This window comes from Oncorhynchus mykiss, chromosome 25, assembly GCF_057628025.1.
Source record: "Oncorhynchus mykiss isolate SJ-2025 chromosome 25, ASM5762802v1, whole genome shotgun sequence".
Classification (NCBI taxonomy): domain Eukaryota; kingdom Metazoa; phylum Chordata; class Actinopteri; order Salmoniformes; family Salmonidae; genus Oncorhynchus; species Oncorhynchus mykiss.
The window spans coordinates 70606130-70632487 of NC_143046.1; the positions used below are offsets into that span (position 1 = coordinate 70606130).

A 26358-nucleotide genomic window follows, 5' to 3' on the forward strand; every position below is an offset into this window, starting at 1 on the left:
CACCCTGTTGTAAATGCAATTCCATTTGAAAACACAGGAGGGAGACATATACCATAGTAATGTTACTTTTTATGTTCAAGTTGCAAGTGGAGCTAAAAAGGGTTGTTAATTGATTGAAATGTGTATTAATTAAAGGACGGGGTTAATAAATCACTTTGATCGATGTTTTCATTGTCATTGAATACATTGTTTATAAAGTCTTCCATCACAAATGTTTAGGTAGGCTATGTAATCTCATGGAATGTAAGTGAACACTAGAATTCACTTTGTGCAGGTGAAAATGACACTGGATGCATTTTCTCCATGGTTTACTATTCGTTCGTGGCCCACTCTGCGAAGGTACTGCACATCTTCAGATAGCGCTATTAATTGCAGCTACCTGTTGAAATGCAGAGAAAATCTGCTGTTGGGCCGTATTCTGCCTGTAGGCCAGCTCACGTGAAATAGCCTGCAAGGCTATCAAGTCTCATATGGGGATTCGCAAATTAGCCACAAATAATATAGCTAATTTACCTTTCGATTCATTGCATTTTCGCGCAATTTGGGTCATCGTTTATCTCTGTTGTCATCATGCAACAAGGCCCACGGCCACACAAAACACATCCACAGCTGTGCGGAAATGACACAGCAGGCGCGCGCCCAATCACGTCACGCGAGACGGCACAGAGAAGAAAAAAAAAAGAGGAGAAACACGAACAACAGTTATCCGTGTGTGAAATTCCCACGACATTCTCGGCAAATATGTTAACCCAACCTTCAATTACTGCAAAGGACTCCATGAAATCGTAAAGGTGAGCTCGAGCATCTGCGTTTTTGAGACAATTCCACGAAGACGAGTGGGAAAAACTCGTCCGAGGATATACACTGCCTCGTCACTAAAGAAGAATCCCTAAAAACAATGATTAGCTAGCTTTAATGCGAAGTAGAAATATACATTTGCTGTGTTTTCAAATAAATCTCATTGTATTTTTAATTGCCACGAAAGACTCAAGTTGACAGCGTGAAAAGTATGACACAGCTGTGTGTGTGTAGTCCAAAGAGTATCTATTATATTGGCAAGATAGCCGAGTGACCGCTCTAACAATGGAATAACATGTCCTTAATGATTGAAGGCAAGGGAGATCAGGTGGGTCCATTCTAGCCAGTGTGAGGGCAGATATGCGTGTGAACGTCAGGCACAACTAAATGCGTTTTCTCAAAGTTGTCGAATGCCACGTGCATCCACTTATATCATTGTATTTGTAACAGCCTAAACATTATATTCGATTAAATAAGCATCACGTTATTAAACACTCAAAGACCGACGTACAAAAAGGGGCTTATCTCACGTGGACAGATCTTGGGCGGAGTACATCCTCTCGTTTCGCCTCTTCCTCTCTCTGTGTACTCATGTTTTGGTTCATGGGCTTCTAGTGGAAGAATGAGGAAGTGGATGGGACAGAAACAGAAGTAAAAAGGGGCGAGTGAGAAGTCATAAAGCCTCTAGTTACAGACGTTGAGTCCTCTCTTGCATCACTACGAGAACACAACTCACCCACTGTTAGCAGTTAAACAGCAGAGCACAAGTGTATTATATTTATTTGTCAAATGAATGTAGCTTGAATGTAATCCAACATGTTCGATTAGTAAACATGCTCCCAAGCAGCTGATCAGGGTATCAGGTATGACATCATATAGGCCTAATTGCCTATGAACATGTTCAAGCAGGTGAAGTAGACAAAGTGAACTTGCAAGTGAACAAGGGCCTATTTGATTACGACAATAATAACATCATAGGCTTTACTTTCTATGGAACAACACTCACAGTTATGTTGTTGAATATAGAATGGGACTTTTAATAATTTTGAAATATCTTATGAAAGATTAAGTCTAACAATATAGCACAATTTGGACAATGGAATTAATGTAATGGGTCTATTTAGTCAAGATTACTTAACAGTGCAGTGACATTTTAATTCTTAAACGAATAAACAGATGTTACAGGTTTGATTTATTTTTATCATATTTTTTCACTATAGGATATGAATTCCTCTGACCATGGGGAAAAGTCGGATGGAGAAAAGCTTGAGAGAGGTAAGTCTATAAAAAATGTAATTACACTGTGATAATGCAACTATGCACTTTGAAACGGTTTGGATTGATCAACACCTAAAGTGGGAAAATCAAATTAACTTGTAAATAACATAACATTGATTTTAAATGTTTTTCTGCAGAGAGAGAACCCATTCAAGACATCAAGTTAGAGACGGATGACTGTGCTATTAGTGAGACAACTGAGGGACCACGAAGATGGTCTCTTGGAACTAGTGAGGCCAACAGCAAACGTACTGTTATGGACATGGGCTGTGACGCTCACAATTCTGAATTGGACCAGTCTACCAGCAGCAAGAGAGTCAGGGTCTCTAGTGAGGTAAATTAATGAAATGGCATAATCTATACCTCATGCCTAACTGAACTTGCTAAATAGGCCTGTCTATGTGATGACATTTGTCCATCTATTTATTTAGCATGCTTATTCTAGTTCTTATATGACTTAGAAAATACACCTGAGATAAGAAATGGATAATAATATTGTTGTCTCTGTGTAGGCCGGGCAACGCTTACTGAGGAGATTGTCTGAAGAGTCCACGAGGCCTCAACCCCTTTGCCTGACATCTGCTGACCAGGAGAAGACTATAGCCTCTTACAGGAAGCCTCTCTACAGCATCTCTCACAGAATCACAGAGAAGAAGCTCACATCAAGCCTTGACCAGCATGCTCAGCATGAGGGAGGAGTGCGGCTAAGCTACAGCAGCCTCTTATCTCCTCAACTGGTCAATACAGGGGAGCACAGCCAAAGTGAACCCCTCTCTGCCCTGGGGGCAGCAGGGTCCATGGCTTCAACAGACTCTAATCTATACTCCCTCATTGAGAAGATGTTTTTCATCCTCAATACGCTCAACTCAAGCATGACCCAACTGCACAGCAAGGTTGATCTACTTTCCCTGGAGGTCACTCGCATCAAGAAACAGATCAAACCATCTGAGCTGGCGACTGAGTTCCATCCTCCGCCAGAATACCTGTTGACAAGTGAGGAACTGAGTCAGCTGATGGAACAGACATCAAATGCTGGCGAGTTGGGTTGTCGATTGCTGGTACACCTCTTCCCAGAACTTCTTAAAGCCAAGGAGTGCACTCGTGGTTGCATCGCCAACAAGAGAACGTTGGATTCCTTACATCTGCAGCTAATACGCAACTATGTGGAGGTGTGTTATCCTCTGGTTAAGAACAACAACATTTGGCAGGATGAATGCCTATTACAGATGAATGACTTCTTTAACCGCTTCTGGGCCCAGAAGGATATGGAGAGTGGGCAACAGTCATGTGGGAAACAGATTATTACAAGCTTTGGTTTCAAAGCTGAGCAGAACCAGCCCTGCCATTTTATAAATGAGGAGGGGCAAGAAGTGTACCTTGACTTAGATTCCAATGGTGACCACACCAACAACAACAAAGTAGTGCCAGACCTTGTGTTTGACACTCAGGAGGTCCGAGAGGATCTTGATGAGCTTTCTTCCCCTGAAGACTTTATGTTTCTTGTAAACCGACTTTTCCCTGAGGTTTTTGAGGAGGGGAGATTTCCAGAAGGTAGTGTGGGAAAGATGATCCTGGACTCTGACAGGATAGAAATTATCCGTAAATACATGGAGGCAAATTTTCCTGATGTCCCAGAGGATAGTTGGCTGCAGGTGTGTGTGCAGCGCATAGAAGACGCGATAGAGGGTTCTCACAGTAACGGCAATGGAAGCGATCCTGAGAACATGAACGATGAAAGCTATGACTCCACAAGCCTCCCTGACGATGTCTCTATCATCAAGATCAGTGACTTGTGTGACTACGAGAGACCAGGTCGTAGGTCAAAAAAGTCCTTGCTTGTGCCAGTCGATTTTGAACAACTTGAGATGCCCCCACCAGATTTCAGTGTGCCTCAAGAGTATCTGCTCTCTAGGGAGCAGCTGAGGAACAACTATGACTGTAGCTTGTCAATTGGGAACTTCGCCTCTCGCCTGTTGGTACTTATGTTCCCTGAGCTCTTCACCTACGACAACGCACGGAAGCATTACAACTGTAGTGGCTCACTCGGGAAGAAACAGCTTGATCCTGTGCGGGTTGACCTTATTCGCCACTACGTACAGCTCCTATATCCACGGGCCAAGAATGACAGAGTGTGGACCCTAGAATTTGTGGGTAAACTGGACGAGCGGTGCAGGCGACGAGACACGGAACAACGGCGGTCGTACCAGCAGCAACGCAAAGTCTATGCTCCTGAGTTGGAGCAAGAGCCTGTGGACTTTGTGGCTGCTTGCCAAGTGAACCAGCTCAACACAGAGCGCTTGAAGGACTTCGAGATTCCTCCACTACCGCCTGAAAAAAGTAGCAAAGACTTCTGCAAGATCCCCCTGGAGAAATTGACGGTGTCAATCCCGGACTTCCAGGTGCCTTCGGTCTACTGGCTCTCCGACGCTGAAGTACGAGAGATTGTCCAGCAGAGCCTTTCTGTTGGAAACTTTTCTGCCCGTCTACTGGTGCGCCTCTTCCCTGAGCTCTTCACTCAAGAGAACCTGCGACTTCAGTATAACCACTCAGGCGCCTGCAATAAGAAGCAGCTGGATCCTGTGCGTCTCAGGCTCATCCGCCACTATGTAGAGGCTGTGTACCCAGTTGAGAAGATGGAGGAGGTTTGGCATTATGAATGCGTGCCAAGCATAGATGAGCGATGCCGGCGGCCCAACCGCAAGAAGTGTGACATACTGAAGAAGGCCAAGAGATCAAATACTGTGTCCTAGTCAAAGCTGAAAGCAACACTTAATTTTTTTATTCTAAATATTTACACAAGTACATAAGCTGAATAGCATAGTGAAGCCTTTGCACACAGTCCTGTGTAGGATAAGGCCAACTCTTAAAGGCTTTTCATTAGTACTTAATGGATGTATTTGTAATATTGAACTACAGCATTAGTCGTTTTTCATAGACGATATCATGTTGATAGACTGTTTCCATGTACAAAAACAATACTGTAATAGCTCATCTAACTTACCCTGTAGATAAGCTGTTGTAGCCTTAAAAACAATAAACATGTATATAGTACAAAGACAGTAGATCAGTCAAATATGGATAGAAATGGTGATATTATTTTGTTCCATCGCACATGTTGTAGCAGTATGGCTCCACTGGTCTTTTATAAAATGTTATGTTATACCTTCTTATAGAAGTTTGTACTATAAATCTGTATTAAACTATAGCAGCAGGTCATGTTAACCCATTTGTAATAAAATCTGTTGAATTTAGCATTTCACTTTATTAGCATTTAGCTAATTAAATACTTATCCCACACATTTTCTTTGCATCTGATTCAAGCCATGACTATCCATTGCTTAATTATGTAGAATGACTTGGAGACTGTTCATTCAAAATAGTGTCAAGGCCATTTGAAACCAGATAAGCCATTGATGACACGTACAGTTGAAGTCGGAAGTTTACATACACTTAGGTTCGAGCCATTAAAACTCATCATGGGAAAATCAAAAGAAATCAGCCAAGACCTCAGGAAAAAAAATCTAAAAAGTCTGGTTCATCCATGGGAACAATTTCCAAATGCATGAAGGTACCACATTCATCTGTACAAACAATAGTACACAAGTATAAACACTGGGACCACGCAGCCATCATACCGTTCAGGAAGGAGACACATTCTGTCTCCTAGAGATGAACGTACTTTGGTGTGAAAACTACAAATAAATTCCAGAACAACAGCAAAGAACCTTGTGAAGATGCTGGAGGAAACAGGTACAAAAGTATCTATATCCACAGTAAAACGAGTCCTATATCGACATAACCTGAAAGGCCGCTCAGCAAGGAAGAAGCCACTGCTCCAAAACCACCATAAAAAAGTCAGACTACGGTTTGCAACTGTGCATGGGGACAAAGATCGTACTTTCTGGAGAAATGTCCTCTGGTCTGATGAAACAAAAATACAACTGTTTGGCCATCGTTATGTTTGGCGGAAAAAGGGAGGCTTGCAAGCCGAAGAACGCCATCCCAAACGTGAAGCACGGGGGTGGCAGCATCATGTTGTGAGGGTGCTTTGCTGCAGGAGGGACTAGTGCACTTCACAAAATAGATGGTATCATGAAGAAGGAAATTATGTGGATATATTGAAGCAACATCTCAAGACAGCAGTCAGGAAGTTAAGCCATTTTGCCACAACTTTGGAAGTATCCTTGTGGTCATTGTCCATTTGGAAGACCCATTTGTAACCAAGCTTTAAGAACAACAAAGTCAGGGTATTGGAGTGGCCATCACAAAGCCCTGATCTCAATCCTATAGAAAATTTGTGGGCAGAACTGAAAAAGCATGTGTGATTAAGGCCAACAAACCTGACTCAGTTACACCAGCTCTGGTCAGGAGGAATGGGCCAAAATTCACCCAACTTATTGTGGGAACTTGTGGAAGGCTAGGTTTGACCCAAGTTAAACCATTTTAAAGGCAATGCTACTAAATACTAATTGAGTGTATGTAAACTTCTGATCCACTGGGAATGTGATCAAATAAATAAAAGCTGTATTAAATGTCAGGAATTGTGAAAAACTGAGTTTAAATGTATTTGGCTATGGTGTATGTAAACTTCCAACTTCAACTGTACCAAGAGGACTACTGTAAAAACTGAACCATTCACTTTGATGTAACATCATGCAAAATGTGGATAATAAAATTCCCTTGTCAATGGCGAGAAGTATAGTCAGTATTGTCCGCTGAAAACTCATTGTTTGAAGGCATCCTGGAAATGTCAAGTTTTTCCAGCGCCTCAGAACAACATTGTACTGGTCTCCACCCTTGGATTTGCCCAGTTCCTTATTAATTAATGATGACTCTCAAAAGTGTGACAGTGTCTGTTTCTTTCTCTGATAATACCAGGTCCAAGGTGTCTACAACTTTAACCTGAAGAGAGAACCAAAGATCAGTACAGTGAAGGAAACTTAAGACTTGAGCAGGGTGGGGTGTTGATTGGACTGCTCTACCACTTCAGTGCACGGGGGATGGATTTGGGTCCTTACAGTCTTGTAAGATGTTGAAGGTTGGCAGAAATATGTCTATTATATAAGTCATTACTAGGCACAAAAGTAACTCCCCAATGTACTTTTGTTGATGAGTTTCTGTCCATTTAGCCGAAGCTTGTTGCCATAGAATTCATCCTCCACTTTGCAGAAATAAAGACAAAAAAAATCAGTTAGCCACTGCAGGTAGGCCTAGAGCCTTTTAAATAGTAGGGCAATTCCATTCCATATCAATCAATTAATTTGACCTCATCTCTTCATTCACCCGTGAGCGAAATTGTATAAATGTGATTTCAAGACCTGAATGACCAAGCTTTAAGGAGAGGTGCTCAAATTCGACCCATATGGATCCCCTCAAATTGTTGCAGATATTGATGCCAAATACTAATGATACCATTACCCATTTTTTTTCTCCTTGAGTGCATCCCATTGAAAATCTAAAGGCATAACTCTGTAACCACTTACTTGCGTGCTATATCAAGGCCAACTTTCATGATAACATAATGAAAGGACTGCACATATTTCTCCATGTCTTTGTAGTCTTTGGGTACACTGGGGAGTCATCCTCAGGTTCATCCTCATAGTCACTGTGCTCAGGATCCTTTTCATCATCTTCCTCCTCATCCTGTACAGCCTTGGCGCCTCCTTTTTTGCTGCTTTTGAACCTCACTTTATGAAGACCTGACCAGGTCTTAGCTGAACTCCAGCGTGTAGGGAGCTTGTGTGTCCCAATGGTCATGGAGGAACACAGCTGGCAAGTGTGTAGTGTCCAGTAAGGTCCGTGTCCAGGGTTCAGCAGCTTGTGGGTACTCCACCTTAGCAACTGTCTCAGGGCAAGTGCCTGTACAAACAATCCCTGCATGCTGTAGCTCCTTGAAAAAGTAGACATTTACAACACAATAAAGTTACAAAGGGCAGTCGATTGTGATTTTCTGGTAGAACAAGCCTTTGGGAAATCAAGAACTATATACATGTAATGTCATAGATGGGAAACATTGTTAACAGTTATGTTGGTGGTCCACTCTATGGTAATGCTAATGGATGCTCACATTACAGTGGGGGTGTGGCCATGAGAGCACGTTAACTGGCTAATGAATGGCCACACCCAGCAGTCTGTGGACCAATCGTGTTGTCATGCTGCGTCACACTGTTGCCGAACTAATCGTCACCAAAGATTATGGATGTACTGACAAGATACATCTCTCAGCCCTAGAAATAGGAGTCATTGTCCACAAAGCGTCATGACTGGCTGTCTAGCTCCCGCCTATCCTTTTTTTTTTTTGATTGGTGGATACATCTAATTATTGTAATCCTTTTTGAATATTCTATGAGGGTTGTTGAAGGCAACCACCTGTATTCAATGGAGAGGGAGAGGCTATCCTACTATCATGAATATCCACAGGCATTATCGAGACAACTCCAATATTGTTTTTTTCTAAAAGTTGCCGACATTTCACATATCCTACTTATATCAGAACACTCCAGACAACTTAAGCATTACGAAACATATATTCGATTATATAAACCTCACGTAGCAAATAAGCCCTAAATGTTTTGTTGTTGACCAAATTCGATACACATTGACCTCCATACAAAAACTTGGTGGGCAAAACAACGAAAAAACGCCACCTGCTGGAGGGAGACAGATTTCCCGCAGAGTTGGGCCTCGCTCTTCATCAGCCATCACGCAATCCCTTCTCAAAGTCAGGGTATTGGTCGAGAAACCTGCCTATTTTCCTCGAAAGTACGTAATGTGTCTATTTCTAAGCTATACGATATTACAGTGACCAAGTTAATTATCCCACATATCTGAAGATATTCTTGTTCACGAAATCATGCTAATGTCGGGTTTTGAGCTAGCACTCAATTGTGTCCCATTCACTCCTTAAAAGAGAGTTTTCCTTGTCCAGAATAGCCCAGCCCAGAATGCACCGTGCCCATTGACCACGCATGGGCAACATTGACTATGGGCGTTTTCAGTGGAGTTTTCCAATTTCCCCAAAAGTATCTCTGACTTGACCCTTGTGAAGCTTGCAACAGTCAAATCACTTCCGCGTCAAGTTTGATGATCTTTCAAATTAAAAGTCTGACCTGTAAACGGTGAAAATTAACGTGAAGGCAAAAATATGGAAAATGTGCACCATTATCATCATATCCTACCAATAATCAAGCGCATAAGAGACATCGTAGAGGAAAATACAATCTGCACAAGCAAGAGTATCAGTATGTTGCTTTTTATTGGAAAGAGAGTGTAGCCTAGTACAGGTGTATTTACACCTCATGAAAACTACACAAATAAATCAGAGGCGTATGGGCGAAATTCTTGTTTTTTCCATAGCATTTAAATTAATATTTTCCAATATTTCAATCAAAAACTTTAATCAGTATTTGTTCATGCTCTTTTTAATATATATATATATATATATATATATTTTAACCTAAATGTTGGTTTGTGATCAGTACCCCACTGGGCACACACTGGTTGAATCAACGTTGTTTCCAAGTCATCTCAATGAAATGACGTGTAACCAACGTGGAATAGACATTGAATTGATGTCTGTGCCCAGTGGGAGGTTTATTTTTTCAATCATTCAAAGGATACAATGTGCCTCACAAACTGGTGACAGTGTATTTATTATTTGTGATTATTTTGTTGCAATATCTTATTTGCATTGCACAAGACTATGGAATTACTTTTCCCATCACTGTCATATTTTATGTATTGTCCAGACATGTTAATATACATATTTGTCAATTTAAACACATACTTGCTACAAAGTTTGAGAAGAAATATACATTAACATTCATATACAATTCAACATTTACAGCTACAATTCATCATGTCTAGTGTGACCTTAAGTGATTATTAACAGATATTTGTGAGTTGTTGGAAAGAATTTGAGCCATGTTCTTATATGAAAATATGTCTCATGTGCTTCATATTATTAAACCAATGGGAAAACCAAAACCCCTCTGAAAAGTGTAGTTGTATAACTTGCAGAGGAGCTGCTCATTGCCCGGTGACAGCGCTCGCAGTTCTGTCTTGTTAAAAAGGTGTTGGGGCACCACTAGTAGATTAAGTAAGCAATGTTACATTTCAATAGCCTATGTGACTATCATATAGTGTTCAAATAGAACTGATACAAACAAAAGGAAGTCATAGAAACTGTGCCATTGATGTTTGTTTTCATTTGGCAGTTATCTCAACATGTTGGTTCCAATTATGAGAGAATGGTGAAGTCATAGTTATTGCTGTTGATTTTTTTTCCAGATTACTTTAATTTGAAAAACTTCTCTCAACTGATGTGTTGAATAAATGTGTATTGTTATTTCATAATTAAGAGGAAGACTTTATGAAAGTATTTATGAAATGAATGCAAATACAATTATACTCAATACACTTATTAACGTATATAGAACATAGACTCCAGCATCCATCCCCACCGGCCTTGGCTTATGCCTAAAGTTTATAAAAAAAAATGACTTGACTGCATTGAATGTGTACATTTCTTTTTTGGTAACATCTCCATATTTTAGTGTTGTCACTGCCTAAATGTAACCCCTAGTGATCACTAGTTAAAAGGTATTGAGGGAATATGCACCTAAGATTTACATCTATCCAATCCCATTAACAATCTTATGCCATGAGGTTTTCTGTAGTTGTTAGTGTCACACGGGACATCTTTGTTCACACACAAAGTCATGCTATCTGTGAATACATTGCATTGTCAAAGAGAGGTCTCCACACAGGAGCCATTCCTATGAAAGGACCTGTGATTGTGGCAGTTCTCACTACAGTGAAAAATTAGCACGGGGAAGCAGAGGGCATCTTGGTAATCTGGGGGGTCCTCGTCGTCAGTGGTTAGGCGCCCGGAAAGGCAGCGGGTGTTCTCACTGGGACTCAATTGCTCATCCAAACTGCTTCTACTCCTCCAGAAACAGCTGCGTCGCGATCCGTAGCGCCGGCCCAAGGAGAAGCGGCTGCCACTGTAGGGCACCCGGCCGACCCGCGGGCTACTGCCGGTACATATGCTGAGGGCACTCCTGGAGAAAACAGAGGAGCTGCTCATTGCCCGGTGACAGCGCTCGCAGTTCTGTCTTAAACCGCCAAAGCCACCAGAGGAGCACTGGGCCAGTTCCATGAGTCCGGCCTCAGAGTAGCTAGGCACTAACTGCTGGTTAGAACGGATGTGCCACTCCAGCTCTGTGCTGTCGATGGTGTTGACCCGAGGGATCCGGTGGCTGTAAGGGCGTTCATCGAGAGGCGTCACAGGGACGTATTCCGCCCCGAAGAGTTTCTCCACACGGTAATGGACGTAGGCAGTGCGGTACTCTGTGAAAACCCTCAGGGGCCACGATAAGGTGAGGAAGGATGCTGCCCAGAACACATGATGAGACACATACCATGGGTGGTGGTCAGGTTCAGAAAACACAATCACACACTCCTTTAAGTTAATGTCCTTCAGGTGCATCCCCTCCCGTGCCTCCATATAGTCATCAAGCCCCTCATTGTCAGTGAAGAACCTTGCTCTTTGGGTGAGGTAGGAGTTCTCAGACTCCACATTAGCAAAACTAAAGCACTTGGTGAACCTCAGTTTGGTGAGTGGGGCCTTCTCCAGACCAAGCAGTTGTTTTGAGATGTCCTTCATCCCGCAGTGACCATAGTCATAATCAGCCTCAGCCACATGGGTGTTGACCCGTTCGTGGTAGACCTGTGTGCTGGTGTAGGCGTCCCCATTACGATAGCGTGTGACCTGCCGAGTCCGTCTAACATAATGGTAGCTAATGGCCTTCCACCAGATACAGGGTTTTGCTTGCTGCATCGTTTGGATACGTTCATAAATGCCCTCTACATCCATTTTATGCTGCAGCTCACTCTTGGCATTGCAGTGCCAGCACTCCACCAAGTAGACCAGGTAGAGCATGAGCAGGAAAGCCAGAGGGATGTAGATGTATCCGTCAGAACAGGGGCTGTCATGGTACATCATGGACTTCCCTTTGAAGGCACTGTCAAAGGTGAGGCGAGTCACCTTGGTTACATGACACCACACCATGGCTCCCATGCAGCCGTACATGAGCATGGAGAGCAGCAGGCATTTCCAGAAGCTCTCTCTACACAGGGACTTGCTCAGGGATTGCTTCAAGGGCCTCTGCTGTTAATTCAAAGCATGCAAAAAAGAGTGGATACAGTGTTGGTAAATGTAAACGGACACACCATTACACAATTCTAACCATTCAACATTTGATTCCTTTGGGGGCTTCTGACGTTTTGTTATCAATATGTTTTCCCCCCTTCCTCTATGAAGCTACTATTTGATGCACAGCAAGGTAGCTCAGCTCTTACATTAATCAGTCTAAACCTATAGTCAATTGAAACATATAGCCTACCAACTCTTAATAGGAAAATACTTGGTAAATAGCTATTTATCTTGCAAATACTATTAACCAACATCAAATGATCAAAATAATTGCCATACCCCCTGATCGATTGTCATGAATATCAAATAATGTAGGCTATGCAACATCTGTGACATTCAGCCAAAAACATGGAAGGGGTTAGGTGCTTTATGCCTGAGGTTATGAACATGTTTTATTATAGCAAGGCTTCTGGCAATTTTATGGCAGCATAATATGATATGAGAGTGGTACCTCTTCTCTGGTGTCTTCCTCGAAAACGGTGGTTGTACTGCTCTCACTCGCTGCCGCAGCGGAGGCTGGAGGGGACATTGTGGTACGGATTAGCAGTAGGGCGTGGAGTTGCGAATTGCGCTTAAATTGCTTGCTCCGACGTTGAGATAGTCGCTTGTATCTATCCAGTGTCCTTTGTTAATTTGCACACAAATATCTTGATTTATTTGCTAATCATAGCCTTTATACCCCATCAAGGCAGCAGCCGAGAGATCTGCTGGCAAACATTTCATCGAATAAAACATGCAGGTAACAGACCAATAAATGACCCATTCTGAGCTGTGATAAAAATGTCGCAAACAAGAAAACATTTATGCCAGCGGCAACTTGCAAGATAATCAGTCTATTTAGAATAGTGTTTGAATTCTCCCTCACTCAGATTGAGGAACATGACCTTGTCGGTATGCTGAAGTCACACTGTCCACAGAGCATTTTGTAGTCAACCTGAACATATAAGTTCGGCTCATACACCTGTTATAATGCCTTTGTATAATATGAATAACAACCTAACAATAATACCCAATAGTAATAATAATATTAGCATGACTAATACAAGCCTATAACAATACTACTAATTCTAATTACGCCTATTAATACTAGCCTACTAATAATACTATGTAGGCCTACTATAGCCTAATTTAATGTATACTCAATACATAACATACATAAACACAACAAAACACAGAAAAAAATGGTAAGAAAACAAAAAGGCAAAAGCATATAGCTACTTATATGGGCAAGACATGGTGAAATTGTTATGTTGGCTATGTTTAAAAAGAGATCTTTTTAAAGAGTGCAAGTTAAAATATTGTTCTGAAATGCAAACCCTAAATGAAACAGCAGATGGCATCGTATGCACATGTACAGTGCATTCAGAAAGTATTCAGACCACTTCACTTTTTCCACATTTTGATATGTTGCAGCCTTATTCTAAAACTGATTAAATTGTTTTCCCCCCTCATCAATCTACACGCAATACCCCATAATGACAGGGCAAAAACAGGTTTATTGATTTTTTTGCAAGTGTATTAAAAATAAAAAACGGAAATATCACATTTACATAAGTATTCAGACCCTTTACTCAGTACTTTGTTGCAGCACCGTCAAGTCCGGGCTCTGGCTGGACCACTCAAGGACATTCAGAGACTTGTCCCAAAGCCACTCCTGCGTTGCCTTGGCTATGTGCTTATGGTCGTTGTCCTGTTGGAAGGGGAACATTCGCCCCAGTCTGAGGTCCTGAGCGCTCCGGAGCAGGTTCACATCAAGGATCTCTCTGTACTTTGCTCCGTTCATCTTTCCCTCAATCCTTGTTATTATTATTATTTTTTTATTTCACCTTTATTTAACCAGGTAGGCCAGTTGAGAACAAGTTCTCATTTACAACTGCGACCTGGCCAAGATAAAGCAAAGCAGTGCGACTAAAACAACAACACAAAGTTACACATGGGACAAACAATCCTACAGTCAATTTACAGAATAGAAAAATCTGTATACAGCGGGTGCAAATGAAGTAAGGAGGTAAGGCAATAAATAGGCCAATAGTGGCAAAGTAATTACAATTTAGCAATTTACACTGGAGTGATAGATGTGCAGATGAGGATGTACAAGTAGAAATACTGGTGTGCAAAAGAGCAGAAAAACAAAAACAAATATGGGGATGGGGTAGGTAGTTGGTTGGTTGGATGGGCTATTTACAGATGGGCTGTGTACAGCTGCAGTGATTGGTAAGCTGCTCTGACAGCTGACGCTTAAAGTTAGTGAGGGAGATATAAGTCTCACTGAAGTCCCAACTTCAGGGATTTTTGCAATTCGTTCCAGTCATTAGCAGCAGAGAACTGGAAGGAAAGGTAGCCAAAGTAGGTGTTGGCTTTGGGGATGACCAGTGAAATATACCTGCTGGAGCGTGTGCTACGGGTCGGTGACCAGTGAGCTGAGATAAGGCGGAGCTATACCTAGCAAAGACTTATAGATGGAATCCTGACTAGTCTCCCAATCTCTGCCGCTGAAAAACATCCCCACAGCATGATGCTGCCACCACCATACTTCACTGTAGGGATGGTGTCAGGTTTCCTCCAGACTTGACGCTTGGCATTCAGGCCAAAGAGTTCAATCTTGGTTTCATCAGACCAGAGAATCTTGTTTCTCATGGTCTGAGAGTCCTTTAGGGGTATTTTGTCAAACTTCAAGTCATGTCATGTGCCTCTTACTGAGGAGTGGCTTTCGTCTGGCCACTCTACCATAAAGGCCTGATTGGTGGAGTGCTGCAGAGATGGTTGTCCTTCTGGAAGGTTCTCCCATCTCCACAGAGGAACTCTAGAGCTCTGTCAGAGTGACCATTGGGTTCTTGGTCACCTCCCCGACCAAGGCCCTTCTCCCCCAATTGCTCAGTTTCAAAAATGGTGCAATTCGCGCATGTTTCTGAGCAATCGGGGGAGAAGGGCCTTGGTCAGGGAGGTGACCAAGAACCTGATGGTCACTCTGTGGAGATGGGAGAACCTTCCAGAAAGACAACCGTCTCTGCAGCACTCTACCAATCAGGCCTTTATGGTAGAGTGGCCAGATGGAAGCCACTCCTCAGCTCTAGGAAGAGTCTTGGTGGTTCCACACTTCTTTCATTTAAGAATGATGGAGGTCACTGTGTTCTTGGGGACCTTCAAAGCTGCAGAAATGTTTTGGTACCCTTCTCCAGATCTGTACCTTGACACAATCCTGTCTCAGAGCTCTATGGACAATTCCTTCGATCTCCTGGCTTGGTTTTTGCTCTGACATGCACTGTCGACTGTGGGGCCTTATATAGACGGGTGTATTCCTTTCCAAATCATGTCCAATCAATTGAATTTACCACAGGTGGACTCCAATCAAGTTGTAGAAACATCTCAAGGATGATCAATGGTAACAGGAGGCACCTGAGTTCAATTTCGAATCTCATAGCAAAGGGTCTGAATATTTATGTAAATAAGGTATTTCTGTTTTTATTTTTAATACATTTGCAAACATTTCTAAAACCTGTTTCCAGGGTATTGTGTGTAGATTAATGAAGAACAAAATTAATATAATAAATGTTTTAATAAGGCTGTAATATAACAAAATATGGAAAAGGGGAAGGGGTCTGAATACTTTCCAGAATGCACTGTATGTGGAAAAACTAAGGCAGTAACAAGGCCTACAAAGTTGTAATTTGTTGTGTATGTCAACTGCAGCTATTTCTATTAACAGGCCTACTGAATTTCGCGCAAAATATATCAGAATATTTATGGGTAATTTTCCACTCCAATACATATGGCAGCATTTATAAATAACTGAAAATTGGTAACTATTTACATTTAAATTAGGCTTATGTAAAATAGTTTCAGGATAGGCCCATAGACCTAATGGTGAATTATTAGTTAAGTCTATATATTTATACATCTATAAATAAACTAATACATGTTCATTAGCTGTGTGCACTGGAAATAATAACAGGTTATTAATCAATAGGCTACAGTGCATTCATAAGCTCACTATTTGGCAGTGGAGGAAAAAGTACACAATTGTCATACTTGAGTAAAAGTAAAGATACCTTAATAGAAAACGACTCAAGTAAAAGTGAAAGTCACCAAGTAAAATACTAAGTAAAAGTCTAAAAGTATTTGGTTTTAAATATACTTAAGTATCAAAAGTAAATGTAATTGCTAAAATATACTTATGTATCAAAAGTATAAATCGTTTCAAATTCCTTATATTAAGCAAATGTATTTAATTTAGGGATAGCCAGAGGCACACTCAAACACTCAGACATAATTTACAAATGAAACATTTGTGTTGCATGAGTCTGTGAGTCCGCCAGATCAGAGTCAGTAGGGATGACCAGGTATGTTCTCTTGATTAGTGCGGGAATTTCAGTCCTGCTATGCATTAAAAATGTAACGAGGACTTTTGGGTGTCAGGGAAAATGTATGAAGTAAGAAGTACATGATTGTCTTCGGGCATGTAGTGAAGTAAAAGTACTCGAAAATATAAATAGTTTAAAAAAATACCCCCCCCAAAAAAATACTTAAGCAGTACATTAAAGTATTTTTACTGAAGTACTTAACACTAGCCTACTGCTATTTGGCAACAACAACACAAATCTACCAATGTATTTTAACTGTTTATTACAGGTTCATAAACTATTAATAAACCCTATATACACGACGTATTAACCGTTTATAGATTCAATAAATCCTAGACCTACCTACCTTATTAATATAAAGTGTTACCAAATATGAGTAGCTCATCACTTTGTCTGTGGAAAGAACGTGGGAGACACAAGCATCTTGATTTAAAAGGTAGCTTATAATTGCTGATCCTCGCTAGGGGCGCTGTTTGAACACAGTGCAATAGAGAAGACAATGTAGCCACTCAGTGTCAGCCAAATCCATGATATTAACACAATCTAAAGAGCAAAGGGGAGTTTCCAAAGTAATCAAACCCGTCCAACTTTCTCATTTACAGCTATAGACCACTGAAAATGGATCCTATTAGGGCTGCTGCTCCTTTGCTATGGTTTTCCCTGTGCTTTGGGAATATTCTGGAGGCAGCGGTACTTGGATCATTGCAGTACCCCTCTAGCGCAGATGATAACGGGCTTGTTTCACATCTGGATGAGCAGAGTCGGAGAAAGCCGATCGCGGTGTCCAGGAAAGACCCTCCGATAAATGATACTATCGTCCCCCATGACTATATGGTATCGCTATACAGGACACTCTCTGGAATAGAGAGAAGAGGTCTTAACAGCAGTGTTCCTCGCTCCGCAAGACATGCCAACACGGTGACCAGTTTCGTGGATCAAGGAAAAGGTGGGTGAAAGTCATATCAGTAGCCTAGGCTTATTATTATTACTCGAGGTAGACTGTTAACCATGGTGGTTGTCATTTATTCTGGGTTTGAAGGCTATTCATGTAGCTGTTTATACTGCATTTAATAAGTTATGTGATTAATTGGTTAGCCTATAATCAATCAGTTATCCAAATATCTACAGTGCCATTTGCTCAGCCTATGTGGACTAGCCCACGTTGGAAAAGGATATGGTAAATACGAGACTGCAAAGGCAACATGCAACAAGTGCTTTGGGTATATTTACAAAAATGTCTGTCATAGGATTACATTTTTTTCTCCATATTAATTCATTAAAATCGTAACTCATCATTAAAAAAACATAAATTGCAATATCTTTAAAAAACCCTAACAGCGAATTGCTTGACAATTTCCTTCTTCAGCATCCATTATTTATGAATGCATTAATTTCAAATGCGCCCCTATAGGCCTACACATTCCGACAACAATGACTTATTGAAAAGTCGAAAGTAATGTAGGCTACGAATGAAACATTATTTGGGAAGGTATTGTGCATTTGTTTCACATTTATTTGGGAAATACTCGAAATACTTCGAACTAAATATGTAGGCAAATGTCTCCGATTTCCAACATCTGCGATGTATAAACCTCACGGGCACCTTGAGCTAAACACTTCGAAAAGGCCTGCTTTCCCCCAGTCCAGGTGTTGCTGATAAAAAAGATACTTGTAATTTAAAACTGGTGTTCAAAGATTGTCACAGAATATTAGTTTTAATAAATATACTCTTTCAGTAGGCCTATTCCATAACATTTTATTGCAAGAACAAGTCACTAAACTAGCTATGTCCAAAACACACATATCCCTTAACTACAGTATATCCAAAACTATTGTTTTCTATTGGGCTATTGTGAATTTTTGCATTGTGCAATTTATTAGTCAGGACTCGGAATACATTTGTATGTAATATAAATAACAATGTTTTAGGATAATTTAAACCTATAAATGATAACAACAACAATAATGAAAAATATAATACTAACAACAACGATTATTATAATTTTTGTTTGTAGGGACCAGTGGCAAATCATTCTTTCTCTACTCCCTCTCAAAACATGTTATACTGTGTGTTAAGTAATGTGTTATTCTTTTCAAAGGAGTTCAGTCATTTACATTCTCTTTTTGGGGATTCCAAACTTGTTTTAATTTTCAAACAAAATTAGGAGGTAAAAGTGCAGGTAGATTCCATAAAAGGCATGAATATCTTTTCTGTCTTGATGCAATATAATTTAAATTCATCAATTATACAATAACTATAATTTTATATCCCTGAAGAGTCATTTCTTGCATTTTGGTTTCAGAGTCAGCGGCTAGTATCACAACAATATTATAGTTTTTTATTGATGTCATTTAGTTCCATCTATTTATTTATTTATCAATGTGCACCTGCATGTGATTTTAAAGGTATTGCAATGATTTTCTTATTCACTTGACCCAATAAAACTCTGAGGGCAAGTTCACCTCAGGTACATGTAAACACAGAAGGGATGAAAAGAATCCAGGTAATCTTTTATCATCTTTTATAAACTGACTACAGCATTGTCTGGGTTATGTCATTGTTTTGTCTAGCAAGCGGATATTTGCTAGGATAGTGCTGCTCCCTTCACCTTTCATTGTCTGGGTATTCCACTTAAGCCTGCCTGGCTGGTCTTTCTCACAGGGGGACAACGGTTACAGATCCTCTGCATTCACCAAAGCCTTGTGTGTTCTTTTCCAGCAGGAGCCTCACTGTGCACAATTATGTTTTATTTTGAGGTCCCTTCAATAATGCATCAATGACATGATGCCACAATCTGGCCTTGGATTCTTATGGTACTCATCTGTATTGGAGAGGAAAGTCCCTTCATGTTTTACCATGGAACTGTGGTTTTGTCCTCAGGTTGCACTGTATCCCAGGACCTCATGCTTGGGCTGGATGTCAACGTCAACACTTTTGAAACAGTCTGTTCCCTCTTATAAAGCTTTCCCCTCTGCCACATCTCATGGTTGCAACTGTGGTATGGTTGACATACGGTGAATAGCTGTTACGTGCCTATTTAAATTATCAGTGGAGAGGAGGACGTGGACTTGACTAACACATTAGAGATGCTTAGAAATGATTTAAAGATTCTACTGTCTTTCCTTTTCATGTATGTGATACCTCATCAGGAGGTGAGTGCCAGGTCGCTATCTGTTTGTGGATTACAGCTGTATGTGCATCCAGAACGTTATGAAATCCAAACATTACACTAAACTTACATTACATTCCCATCACTTTGGTGTGTTAAAATCTCGAAAGCCACCACTCCTCTGAAATGTATAACTATGGACAGATGAAGAGAGGGAGTTGAGGCCACTTCAGTTTAAATTTCTCCAGTGTCTCGCCAAGCCCTCCGCTCACTCAATCAGTGTAATTAGTGCATTCTGCCAAGGGCTTGGGCCTGACTAGAGGTCAGCCAAGTGCTTTCCTCCTGGCCTGCTCCTGCGGCTTTCGTCAGCTCTGTTGCTTGCATGTGGACTCAGGCGATTCAGGCCCAAACAGTATTCCCACCGAGGGGGACACACACAGACAGCGCTTCATGGCCGCATGCTTTCTGTCCACCTTAGAAAGCCACTGCAATTGACCAAAGGGGCGTTTCTGCCAAACGTTGAATACTTGTTTACATATGGTCACAGACACTCAAAGAGATTTAAGTCGGCTGACGTCCAGTGCTTGATTTCGTTTACCACCCTCTTTTTGAGTAACTGTGTTTTAATAACTGTGTATGTGTTGGTGTGAGATTCAAATGACTAGCCTGTGTTTTCTTCCCCTACAGATCCCTCCTCCTGGGGAAGTGGCCAGCGCTATCTCTTCGACCTCTCCAGCCTGTCCAGGACAGATGAGATCGTGGAGGCAGAACTGAGGATCCTGAGAAAGCCACCGCTGGATCGCCTCCCTATGCTGACGTGGGGCAGGAACCTTTATCGCCTCCTCCTCTACACATGTTCCTCTAAGGGGAACTCTGGGAGACGGCTGCTGGACTCCAGGACAGTCGACGTTCTGGACCGCGAGCCTCCCAAATGGGATGTATTTGACGTGTGGGCCAGCGTGAAGGCTCGGCGGAGGAGCCAAAGGACAGCAGCGGGCAATGACCTCCTCGTGGCCTGCTTTGACCTGCTGGTTGTTTCGGAGTTGACCAAAGAAGCAGCCAACCCTCTTACAGTAGGGCTGGGACGCCGGTCTCGGCAGCCCCAGGAGAGGGCCTTGCTGGTGGCTTTTTCTCGCACCCGCAGGACAGAGAACCTGTTCAAGGAGATCAGGGATCAGATGAAGGCAGTGCGAAGAGACTTGGGTTTTCTGGACCCTTCGGACCTCTCTGGTGATGTGATTGGTCACCTACCCAGGCGACGCCAACGCCGGACTGCCCTCACCGGCCGATCTATAGGCGGAGCTGGTGGGGGAGGAGGGGGAGGTGGTGGTGGAGGAGGAGGAGGAAGGGGAGGTGGAGGCGGGGGGCGCAGGAAGACTCGCTGCAGCCGTAGGCCGCTCCATGTCAACTTCAAGGAGTTGGGCTGGGACGACTGGATCATCGCACCGCTGGATTACGAGGCGCACCACTGTGAGGGCGTGTGTGACTTTCCGCTGCGCTCACACCTGGAGCCAACGAATCACGCCATCATTCAGACACTTATGAACTCTATGGACCCTGAATCCAGCCCGCCCAGCTGCTGTGTCCCCTCCAAACTCAGCCCCATCAGCATCCTCTACATTGACTCTGGCAACAATGTGGTCTACAAGCAGTATGAGGACATGGTGGTGGAGAGCTGTGGCTGCAGGTAGCATAGCAACAGAGAGGGGTGGTGGTGCTAGTCTTGCGTGGCGCTAGTCTCGTCATTCTGGAATTTTGGACTGGGGCTTGCAAAGAGCGGAGTTTGTTTGTTTTGTGGGAAAATACGTTGGTGGTTTAAAGCGCTTCTTAACACTCACCTCCCCCTATCTCTTCCCCCTAAACCAGCTGTATTTTGTGATTTGTTGAAAAAAGTACAGACAAGTATGCTCATTACTGATCTGCCTCTGCTTATGGGGAACATAATCTTATTTGCTGCTTAATTTATTAAAACATGTCATTGAGCTGCCATTTTATTTCTTGAGCTCTTTAGCATTTTTTTACTCCTAACATGCTCTGGCTCTCTCTGGTCTCTCTCTCTCTCTGTCCCCATGGCTCTGCATGTTGTTCGATGCTGTCAACTTCAGTAAATGTCTGCTATGCTTCTGACTTTGGTTCTAGAACACTGCTTTAGTAGTGTATAAAACATCAGCCCTAGCTTTGAATTTACTGAGCAGCAGACAGAATTTGTTGGGAGGAATAAAACAAGCCCATATTTATAGTGTTATGATAACAGTGTTAGAGTACATTTGTGTGCCTATATGGAAAACTCAAAATAACATTAAGTCAATTATTACATCTCACAAGACATCTGTCCAATAAACTGCTCCCATTGTGCTTGCTCTTACCAAAAAACAACATTTCAAATGTATGGGAGGACACAATCAAAAATGACTTTTGTATATTGCAGTTTGCAATTGCAGCACATAGCCTACACACGTCTTACTTAAGACACTACCGTCATCTCTTGGACATGGTTAAAATATAGTTTTTTAGATAAATGCTGCGCTCGGTGTTGTGAGCAATCTGGATATTATTATTAATCTTTTGAGCAGGACAGAGAACACCCATTTTCTGGAGTTTTCAAATCAAATGTATTTATATAGCCCTTCTTACATCAGCTGATATCTCAAAGTGCTGTACAGAAACCAAGTCTAAAACCCCAAACAGCAAGCAATGCAGGTGATTGCAGGTGAAATAAAATTTGATTTGATTTGCTGTAGAAGCACGGTGGCTAGGAAAAAACCTAGAGAGGAACCAGGCTATGAGGGGTGGCCAGTCCTCTTCTGGCTGTGCCGGGTGAAGATTATAACGGAACACGGCCAAGATGTTCAAATGTTCATAAATGACCAGCATGGTCAAATATTAATGATCACAGCGGTTGTAGAGGGTGCAACCGGTCAGCACCTCAGGAGTAAATGTCAGTTGGCTGGTCATTGAGAGTCTCTCTACCGCTCCTGCTGTCTCTAGAGAGTTGAAACAGCTAACAGATAAGCTAACAGTTATCTGCTGTAGAAAACCTCTGTCTATCAGCCGAAGGAACAGTGATCTTTAGTTAGGGGTATGGTAAGGGTCCCATTTACATAGCTAACTTCCATCAGTAGCTGTGTCACCATGCATTTGCTTATATGCACTCTATGTCATTACATAGATCATTACTATGCAAAGATCCGGGGTTTATGATATGGAATATTTAACAGGCGATATGGAGAATTTGAAATATATTTTTATGGCACGAAGACTGATTTATTATTTCTTGCAACTGAGAAAAGTTAGATTTTTTCAGGGTAGGCTATGTACTACAGCTGGTAATGTATATGACTAAAACAAGCAGATCCCATGATCACTTGAGATTGAAATGGCGATTCAACTCCATGTAAACAGCACAGAAAAAATAGGCTATAATGTCCATAGAAATTCTGAATATACTGAATATACTGAATTATAAGAGCACATGATTTTGCAAAATAATATTGATCAAACAAACGTGTGTTGGTCTTTGGATGTCATTTTCACTTATTGCGTTTTATTTTACAGTTCACTCTACTTGCATATTAGCCTGGTGGTCCAGATATGTTTGTGCTTTAGCCAACTCTTCCCTGCCGTGTTTGTTCATTGTCATTCCAAACGTAGTTATCACGGCAAGACGTAAATTAACACCTGCTTTTCCAACGTGATAATTACGAGTAAACTCCCCACTGTATATTATTTCACAAATCCCAGATGAATCACATTAACACAAGGTAAATAAATATGCACATTCAAGACAAAGGAAACAAAACTACTTGCAATGAGTAAACTAGGCACAGGTCATATGTGATGTCCCCAAGAGAGAACTCTTGCGCAGATGTTTCATAGTATTGGTAAAAGCCTTTTGCTCTAAACTCTCGTGAACACTTTGGTTGCAACGCTGTTTGTGGTAACGTCATATCACTGAGTCTCAGTTTGAATTTAATTATATTTCCTGTCATTCCAAGTTAAACTCAATTTCTTGAATTGAATTTGAGATTAGCGAACCCTTCTGCATGGTAGCCTGGTGTATAGCCTGGTGTATTGAGATCTATAGATTATTTTCTTGAAGTAGATATATTTCCATATTTTTGCACAAACGGCAAATAGGTGATACTTTGTACTAATATCATATTTGAGCGTTTGCTGCTTTTGTTTGAAATGATGTTTGTTAAAATATTTCATTTACTTTCTAACCAAAATCCAAAGCAGCTTTCTTGCATTTTGTTCTACATTTTTTCATCCAAACCAGAGATTGTTTATTTTTTACGGTTTTCTTTCACGATTATGTTCAACCGATTTGGTTCTTTGTGAATTAAACAAAATCCATCTAAAATGACTATACTGGCATTTTGAACTAAGGACTATGCTCAAAAACAAACCGACCGCAAGAAAATCTCTGCTTGTGGTTTATTTTCAAACAGCAGAGGAAATTCAGTGGCAGAATCTCCAGGAGGCAGATAATACAGCTCCCCCAACATAATTGATATCACCTAACAGACATTGAACAATAGCAAAGTTCCCATCAATTTGCCATGATTTCTATAAGTGTTTAATACAATTTAAACATTAGTCAAATTAAAAGGGGGCGTAATGATATAACTTCCTGTAAACTCCTCTATTGTACACATTTTCTAAAAAAAAGTGGTCACTATTTTCGCTGATAGTCCTGTTGGATAGTCACAGTTCGCATTTTCAAAAAAAAGTGACTCTCTCCTTTTTGAAGATAGCAGAATGTCACTGCAGTTGAAACTCAGTGGAAAACCGTTACCATAGAAGCTTCTTGATTAAAAAATGACATAAATATGGCAAAGGATAATTAAACAAAAGTGTCAGGCAGAAAATAAATCCCCAAAGCTAATGTAGTCCAGAGAGTAGCTCCTCTAGTATGCTGTGCCTTGATATCAGAAACATTTGTGTGTGTCTGCTTTTCTTGTATCCGTGTCCTATTACAACTACTTTGTACAATTGCTTTTTTCTGTTTCTTTGTGAATCATCATGCCAAACACATTTTCATAAAAATGTCAGGACAAGGCAGTGATTGGATTGTTCCATGCTTCATTGCATGTTTACTTCACCAAGCTTGTCTTAGCACGTCCATTGTCTTGAAATAGTATTCACACCCTGCACAGTTGTCACATATAGTTGCACATTTTGTGACTGTGAGTAAACTTTAATCTGCTTGAAAATCTGTGGCTGTAAATCAATGATCACCATTCAACTTGACAAAGATTGAGCAATTTTGCCAAGAACAATTGACACATGTTGGGATGTGCTTTGAGTGTGTGGAGTGTTGTGGAAATCTTTGGGGGAAAATGCCTCAAAATCCCAGACTCTAAGCCTAAGGCAAAAAAAGGTGAAAGCTGTGCAATGGTTAGGGTGGAGGTTGTTTTGAGACTCATGGATGCTTCATCAGTACAACATGTTGCTGTGAATGTATGACTGCATTCTGTCTCGAGATCTGCATGCTTAATTCTAATTTAACCATATTATCAGTTGCAGCTTGATCTAGCAATGTTAAAGTTAGTATCTGTTAACACTGACATCTTTTCTTTGTAAGCACATTTATTCATTATTGAAGTGAGATTCTGATATGAAATGCCCAGTACTTAACATCTATGCAATGTGTATTTCCCCATCATTTTGCTCCTACCTATTCAAATATGCAGTCTTCCCCATTCTTTGAAAGGGAAATTTGAAAAAAGGTAGCCTTTCCCTTTCTTTCCCCTCCTTTCCACATTTATTATGTGGATTTTTTTTGAACAAGAGAGCATTTGCCTTCTGGCAAAAACCCATATGAAGTTCACAAACACAAATTGTATGAAAGACATGTATGAGGATTATAGTACAAGTAAAAGCTATTTTTGTTGAGAAGGGAAATGTTTGAGATTTAACCGTTAGACGGCCATTAGTTCTACATGTGTTCATGTAAAGTGCACTGTGTGTATGTATGTATTCTATGGGTTATAAAGGTCTGTAAATAATGTCATTGTAAATTAACTGTAAACAGCTCTTTTCTCTTTTGGAAATATCTTCTAGTAGTATATATTTGAAAAATAATATGTAAGCACACTTTATCCTCATTTTCTGTTCATCTGTTTTTTTTTGTACAGATTATTTTATTAAATATTGTATTGATGATAATAATATGTGTAATCTTCCTGTCCTCCTGACTGTAAGTGCCATTGAGAGCCTTCGTAATGCAGGTAAGAGCAAAACTGTGATAACCACAGTCTTCCCTGTATGGCACTAGCTAGATTTGAAACATAGACATCAATGGAGACAGGAGCTTTTGACCTTGGGACAAAAATAACCCATAGTTGATGTTGTGGGATTTGGATATGTCATGATGTAATTTTATTATAACAATTTGAGGGAGGCTGAAAATAAGCTCTCTTAATGTCATAACAAAACATAACAAAGGAAAACAATATAGGGACTTGGTAAAATTCTGATTTGTTGCAGACGATGGTGGAACAGGAAAGAACCAGAAAGAGACCTGCCCCACTAAAGAGACATTAAACAGTAATACTTGTTTGATTTGCCACAATTCAATCCACCAGTGCAA

The 26358-nt window shown here is 41.0% G+C and overlaps 3 protein-coding genes and 1 long non-coding RNA gene across 4 annotated transcripts; 2 read left to right on the forward strand and 2 right to left on the reverse strand.

The window, feature by feature from the left end:
* Positions 1-601: 601 nt before the first annotated feature.
* On the forward strand, positions 602-5375 carry LOC110505690 (BEN domain-containing protein 3). The gene is made up of 4 exons (XM_021585082.3): positions 602-791; positions 2019-2073; positions 2214-2410; positions 2589-5375. The coding sequence occupies exons 2-4, from the start codon at positions 2022-2024 to the stop codon at positions 4824-4826; spliced, it is 2487 nt and encodes an 828-aa protein (XP_021440757.3). The 5' UTR covers positions 602-791; positions 2019-2021; the 3' UTR covers positions 4827-5375.
* On the reverse strand, positions 4834-9017 carry LOC149972113 (uncharacterized). Its single transcript, XR_016492016.1, has 3 exons — positions 8724-9017; positions 7560-7966; positions 4834-7237 (listed from the first exon to the last, which is right to left on the reverse strand). It is a non-coding gene; the product is annotated as an uncharacterized LOC149972113 (long non-coding RNA).
* A 295-nt stretch (positions 9018-9312) lies between these two features.
* On the reverse strand, positions 9313-13122 carry LOC110505691 (transmembrane protein 151B-like). Its single transcript, XM_021585083.3, has 2 exons — positions 12744-13122; positions 9313-12247 (listed from the first exon to the last, which is right to left on the reverse strand). The coding sequence occupies exons 1-2, from the start codon at positions 12819-12821 to the stop codon at positions 10823-10825; spliced, it is 1503 nt and encodes a 500-aa protein (XP_021440758.1). The 5' UTR covers positions 12822-13122; the 3' UTR covers positions 9313-10822.
* A 3995-nt stretch (positions 13123-17117) lies between these two features.
* LOC110505692 (growth/differentiation factor 6-A-like) lies at positions 17118-25937 on the forward strand. Its single transcript, XM_021585084.3, has 2 exons — positions 17118-17599; positions 20451-25937. The coding sequence occupies exons 1-2, from the start codon at positions 17272-17274 to the stop codon at positions 21452-21454; spliced, it is 1332 nt and encodes a 443-aa protein (XP_021440759.3). The 5' UTR covers positions 17118-17271; the 3' UTR covers positions 21455-25937.
* Positions 25938-26358: the final 421 nt, after the last annotated feature.